This window comes from Gekko japonicus, unplaced genomic scaffold, assembly GCF_001447785.1.
Source record: "Gekko japonicus isolate JY-2015 unplaced genomic scaffold, Gekko_japonicus_V1.1 scaffold386, whole genome shotgun sequence".
Taxonomy (NCBI): Eukaryota; Metazoa; Chordata; class Lepidosauria; order Squamata; family Gekkonidae; genus Gekko; species Gekko japonicus.
The window spans coordinates 1,357,836-1,364,190 of record NW_015163100.1 but is presented as its reverse complement, the minus strand read 5'-3'; the positions used below and the strand labels follow the sequence as shown (position 1 = coordinate 1,364,190).

Here is a 6,355-nt window from a genome sequence, read left to right as displayed (position 1 = left end):
CGCCCCCGTGCTCACCGCTGCTCCCGCAGAACTGCAGGGACCACTAGGCAAGCTGGCCGGAAGCCCAGTCAGAGGAGCCAAGACCCCAGGAACAGGGGGAAACACACCGCCGCCCCCACCTCCCCAAGGCCCTCCTGGCTCAGATGGAGAAGGGTGGTGGTGGAATGCTCCCCCCTCCCCTGAGAGCCCGGGGTGGTACGCTCAGGATGGCCACACGCCCACGAGGCCAGACTGGACACACACACACACACACACACACACCCGCAGGAGGAGTTCAGCAACCTCCAAAGCATGTCGGAAGCCCAAATCCGTCCACGGGGCCAGAGCGATGGACCCCCGCTCAGACGGTCTGAGTTCAGACAGACACTTGTGGCTACTGCTGTCTGAATCCTCAGTAGCCTCCTCGTTCTCTTTCAGTCTGTCCTACTCTACAGGGTTGTGGTTGGGACAGGACGGAGAAGCGTGGAAACAACCACTGCACCACCGCCACCCTGCGTTCCTCACGAAAGGTCTTCGGGTGGTTATGTGGGGTGGGGGGGCAGTTGCACAGTGGCCGGGCTCTCCCTCCCCCACCCTTGGAGCTGAGTGCTCTGGCGGGGGTGGGTGGGTGGTGCTGGCAAGTTTCTCTCCTGCCTCTGCTGGAATCACACACCCCCCCCATTGCCAGATGGGAACGAGGGAGGATGGGTACCAAAGCCACACCGCCCGCCCGGCCCATGGCCCTGGCTCAGGATCATCCTGCCCCTTACCACGCTGGGAGTAGACTGACTGGGGCATCTCTCCCCCACCGGGTGCCCCCAGCCCCCCCTCAGCCATCTCTGTATGTGTGTGGGGGGGAAGCCCTCCCTCCCTCCCTCACCTGGTAGAGGAATCTTTGACTGAACTGTTGCATGGCCCCCTGCAACTGGTTGCGCTGGCTCTGCCACTGCTCGTAGCTGCGCACGTACTCGGCCGTGGGGCGCTGCCAGGTGGTGGTGCGCGTGTTGTGGTCCACATAGTAGTACCTGCCACGTGGGTCCACGCGCTTCTCCCAGCTGCACAGACAAGAGAGGCCACCTGAGAACGGAAATCTCTCTCATGCGCATGCGCACACACCGTGGGGGGATGGCAAATTTCTCCCCCCCATCCATATGGCCTTTTGCCAAGGGGCTTGGGTGACCCCAGCCCCACAGGCTCCTGGAGCCCCCCCCATTTCTCCAGCCCTCCCCATACCCATCCCCCTTATCCTTTCTGGGAGCCAAATCTGCAGAGGAGCTCCTTCCGTGGCGGAGCCGCCTACCCCGGGGGAAGGGGCCGCTCCCACGTGGTGGTCTTGGTGTTGTGGTCCACGTAATACACTCGCCCATTGGGCAGCTCCCGCTGCTCCCACCTGAAGGAAAGAGGGGGGGGCAGTGAGCGGGGGGCAGGGTCCACGAGGCCTCTCCTATCCAGGACTTTCTAGCACACAGAGGTGGATTCCGGCTCTTCCGCATCACTCCCCAAGAGCCTGCAGACGAAGCATAACTCACTCCAGCCCCCAAGCGGGGAGCAAAATAAGGGGGAGCAAAGACTCTGCCCCCCCCCCCGGTGTCCTCTAAGGCTCCCACCCGGATCCAAGCAGGCGCATCTGGAGTTTGGGACACCCGGCCCCTCCGCAAGCCCATTCAGGCCGGAAGCTACCAGGAGACTCGGCCCCTGCTCAGCAGCCTGTGTATGCGTGCGCACGCGCACTTTTGCTTTTTGTCTTGGCCAGCCGAGGGCAGGGTGAGAAGCAGTGGGGGTCTGGACTGAGCACCTCCAAGCTACCACTGGGCTTCCAAGCTCCTAAGGGCTAGAAGCTTACTTCGTTTTTTTTAATATCTGAAAAGATATTCTCAGGATGCCAAATTCTGTGTGAAGCCCTCTAAGCCCCCCCCCCCAAACTCCAGGAGTTCTACATGTGTGTGTGCACATCTGCCCACTTGTGACCGACCCACCCCCTCCCACCCGCAAGCCAGGCCCTCCCCCTGCCACGGGCGCGAGGGGGCGGCTGGTAGCGAAACAGCAGCACCGAGGGATCCTTGCTGGCCAAGCGAGACGCCCGCCGCCGCCTTGACGTAAGGGACCGCAGCCCGCGCGCGCTGGCTGCCAGGGAGCATAATGCCCTCCTTTGTGTGCGCGAGACGAGGCGCGAACTGGTGTACATGCTGCCGTGTTAATGAGGGCGGCTGTCCTCCGCGCAGGGCCCGCTGATAGGAACCAGATGCAGGAGGAGGAGGCGGAGGAGGAGGCCGCTCTGCCGCCAACCCAGAGGGAGCGCACGGCGGCTGCGGAGGGTGTCACGGGGCGGGGGGGGAGCCTCCCCCTGTCCCAGCCACCAGGACGGGGGGGGGCAGGAGAACGCTGCCAGTGGCCCCCACACACACTGCTGCTGCCTCCCGGCCCGCACTTTGTGCCCATGCAAAGAGGATGTGGCAAAGATGAGGTGGGGGGGAGAAATGACTTAGCCCCCCCCCCGCCGCCCTGGCAGAGGCACCGCAGCAACCCCTCGGCCACAGAACCACCGAGAGACGAGAGGCAGGGGGAGGGTGATGCACCCCCCCATCCAAGCGCCATGGTGGGGAGAGAGCTGTTCCTTTCCCCATGCTGGGGCTGTGGGGTGGGAGGGGACCCTGGGCACCCCCAACACTGAAGCAGCAGCAGCAGCAGCGGAGGAGAGGGAGGGAGGGAAGCCTTTCCTTTGGGCGTCTGCCGGCAGCTGTGCGCCCACGCCTCCTCCTCCTCCTCCTCGCTCACAGGCGACTCTCCCACAAGGCGGGCGTGATGCAGCAGCCAAAGGGAAGTGACAGGCGGCCCCTTGAGCCCCCCCCAAACCTTCCCTGCTCCTCACAGCCCTCCGAGGAGGAGGCCCCGCAAGGCAGGGAAGACCAGGAGGGAGCCAGCCAAGCAGAGTTTGCGAGGGAGAGGGAGCGGAATGTGTAGGGTGGGGGAGGCCTACCTCGCAGGACTGTTGTTGCTGTGAGGAGCAAACGACAAAACGAAGAAGGGGAGAACTATGCTGTCAACTGTTTTGGGTCCCCATCGGGAAGAAAAACAGGCCAAAACATGTTAGATGCGAGTCCAGGAGCACATCAGAGACCAGCAAGGTTTTGGGGGTGGGAGCGTGCAAGAGTCAGAGGCATCGAGTGCCTGACAGAGGGGGCCTTGGCTCCCGAAAGCTCTTGCCCCCCCACAAAAGCCTGCTCCTGGACTAGAACCTGGCTGTTTTGTACTGCAGGCCAGCAGGGCTCCCCTCCAGGGTGACCTCCAGGAAAGGGACTATTCCGCATCCAGGGCCTGGTTTCCGTGGCTCTGTTAACCACCCCTCAAGGCAGGCAGCCACGGGGCGAGGCCTGGCAGAGGGGGTCCCACGGCAGAGGGGAGAGCCCAGCCCAGAGCCTCCTGGGGCCGCAGGCAAGGCTCCCCCTAAGCCTCTGTGGAGTCTCCTTGTGAGCAAAAATCCTACTTTCTGAGCTCCGGGCATTAAAGCTCTGAGTGACCGGTCTGGCTGCTGCATCAATCCGTTTGCTCTGGAGCCCCATCCTTTCTGAGCGGAGACAAAAATGCGTGAGCCGGAGGCTACAAAACCGTGCGCTAGCTCACACTCACTCGGCTGAGAGGGAACGCTGGTCGCAGCTCCACCTCTGCGGTGTTTGGCTGCTTAGAGTCCCTTCTGGGACGCAGATGCCGCCTTTCCTGGGAGCCTCGAGGCAGACCACGCCATCAGATCCATCGGCCTGCCGCGCTCCCAGGGCATCCCTGTGGGGGCCCCCCTCCCACGAGACGTGGGGCACCACTTACCCAGGGGGCAGCACCTCCAGGGCCTGGACTGCCGGCTGGGAAGCTGGGGGGGTCCCCGAGGTGGGGGGCGGCTCCTCTGGCCCTGCGGGGTCGCCAGCAGTGCTGGGGTCGGGGCTCGTGGCCGGCTCCTCTTCGGCGGGGGCGGGGGCTGGACCAGCAGACTCTCCTCCGCTCACTGTGACACAGAGCAGCGCCAGCCGTCAGGGTGGGGCAGAGCCAAGGCCCACAGCCCCCCCCCCCCAGGGCCTGCTGCTCACCTGAGGCCTCCCCCAGGGCAATCTCCGCCTGCAGGACCAAGCGGCTCCATGACGCAGGGAGGAGCCGCTCCCGTCCTCAAAGGGGGCCTCCGTGCTGGGGAGGCCAGGGGGGAAACCCTGGAGGGATCCAGGCTGCTCTTGCACTGAGGAGGAGGGGGGTGCCCCTGGACGGAGCGGTACGGTACCTGTGCCATTCACTGTGCCAGCCTGGCTGTTGCCCAGCTGCGGGTGCCCAGCTCGGGGGCTCTGCCCCCCGTTGGCCAGGCTCTGCCCGGTCCCTCCGGTGGTGTGTCTGTGTCCCCCCCTGCACAGGAAGCAGATGAGAGAGAGGAATGGCTCTGGAGCACAGGGGAGGCAGGCGGGAGGCAGTGCTCAGGCGAGGAGTTCAGTGCAAACCTCAGGGGTGCCGAGGTATTCTGTATCCACTCCCTCCCCACCCACCCCCATTCTTCCATGGATTCCACCGTGGCACGTGGGTTTAGAGTCTCAGGCTAGGATCCGGGGAAAGCAGGTTCGAATTCCCACAGGCGACGGAAGCTGGCTGGTTGACCCGGGACCAGTCGCCTGCTCTCAGCCTCACCTACCTCACAGGGCTGTTGTGAGGATTAACTGGAGGACGCGCGCGAGCATCCTTTTTCTTTCAATACAGCCCTGATTTCGCGACAGTTCCACATTGCGGAGAAAGTCCGCGTATAAATGAGGTTACATTTTTTAAAAAAAAGAAATACAATCAGGCAATGCCCATTTTGCATAATTTAGGCAGGTGCTTACAAGGTCGACCCCCCCCCCCCCCGAGGCACTGGCCGCCCAGGCCGCTGCTCAGACTCCGGAGGTTTCTTTAGGTGTTTGTCCGCATCCACCAGGGCTAGAGAACTGCCAGGAAGAACCAAGTCAGGCCCAGTGCTCTGCCCCAGGTGCCAAACCCCGCATTTGCACAGAGCGACTGTGTAGAATCCCCGGGGGGGGGGGGGGGGGGCCCTGAAAGGGAGCTACACCCACAGGCCTGGCCACAGAACTGGGAGCTGCCCACACGTCTGTTTTCACACAGCTAGACAACACTGGCAACGGAGGGAAAATAACCGTACCAAATTCTGCACGATCATGCGTGGTGCGCGCGAGCATCCTTTTTGGCTCGGAATCCACGGAGACGTATCTGGGAATGGGCGAGAGGAAGCCACAAGCGGCCCGTCCCTGGGGGGAGGGGGGGGATAAACAAGTCCCAAGCCTCTCGGCGTTGTTTTTTTTTAGAAAACCAAACAGGCTGTTTCCAAAGCACCGCTCAGACGGAGGAGGCCGAAATTAGCCTGCCTGCCTTCCTACGGAGCTCCAAACTTGGCACTGCTTTTTAATAGCTGTGTGGAAATAAACCAAACGTGGTCACATGGCAGAGCCCGTGCCGAAGAGCCGCTTAAAATAGGAGCAGGGGGGAGAGGTGGGTCAATGGGGAACGGCTCTTGGAGAAGACGCTTGGCAGAGGGAGGGCCCAGAAGCCAGGCACTGCCAGACCCTCCGGGGGAGCCACACATCCTGGAGAGACCGGCCGCAGCCCCTCGCCAGGCCTGGCATCCCGGCGGAGGCAGCAGCGTGTGGCCTGGAGGAGCAGGGGCCACAGCAGGGCCTGGGAGAGGCTGGAAGAGCTCCCTGGGCTACAGATGCCGCGGGCACCCCTCTGCCTCCTCGGTTCCCCTACAGGGAGCCCAACAACACCCCCTCCTTCCGTGCCATCAGCACCTGGCAACAGTCTGCAGACTGCAGGAGAGCTGCGGCGGCAGCAGCTGGGATCCCCCTCCCAGAGAGAAGGAGGGAGGAGGCGACTGCCGCCCCTCACGCTACACACCACCGCTGAGAAATTCCTCCCCTCGGTGAGAAAAGGGAGGGGGTGTCAAGCCGTGGGTGCTCTTGTCTCTAGGTAAAGAACAGCGGCCCTTCTCCCCCCCACCACCAACTCAGCGCCTTTCCTCTTCCTTGCAGAAACTGTGCCCCAGAGCGGGAGAAAAGCCCCCTCCCTCCCTCCCTCCCTCCCCCATGCCCCCAAACTGGGGCTGCCAGAAATGGAACCTTCCTGATCCGTGGCAGTCTACCTCCGATAACAAGAAGCTGCCGGGAAAAAGAGAGGGAGGATATCTTCACGCTGGCCTTTCCCTGCCTCTCTCCCAGGGGCATTCCCCTACCGCCTCCTTGCTCACCAACAATATTCCGCCCTGGCAGCACAAACCTTCCTCAGGAGTTCAGAGGCCCCCCACCCCACCCATGGAAGCTGCCTCCTCCTCCTCCTCCTTCCCACCCCACCTCTCCCACTC

General features: G+C 63.2%; 1 protein-coding gene across 1 annotated transcript in view; it reads right to left on the bottom strand.

Annotated features, from left to right (window-relative positions):
* The window catches only part of WWP2 (WW domain containing E3 ubiquitin protein ligase 2), a 25,065-nt gene that overhangs the window by 9,401 nt on the left and 9,309 nt on the right, over positions 1-6,355 (bottom strand). Inside the window, exons 7-10 of the mRNA XM_015406701.1 lie at positions 4,241-4,359; positions 3,799-3,973; positions 1,280-1,369; positions 860-1,034 (exon numbers count right to left, since the gene is read on the bottom strand). Coding sequence (XP_015262187.1) covers positions 860-1,034; positions 1,280-1,369; positions 3,799-3,973; positions 4,241-4,359 — 559 coding nt within the window. The remainder of the gene's footprint in view (positions 1-859; positions 1,035-1,279; positions 1,370-3,798; positions 3,974-4,240; positions 4,360-6,355) is intronic.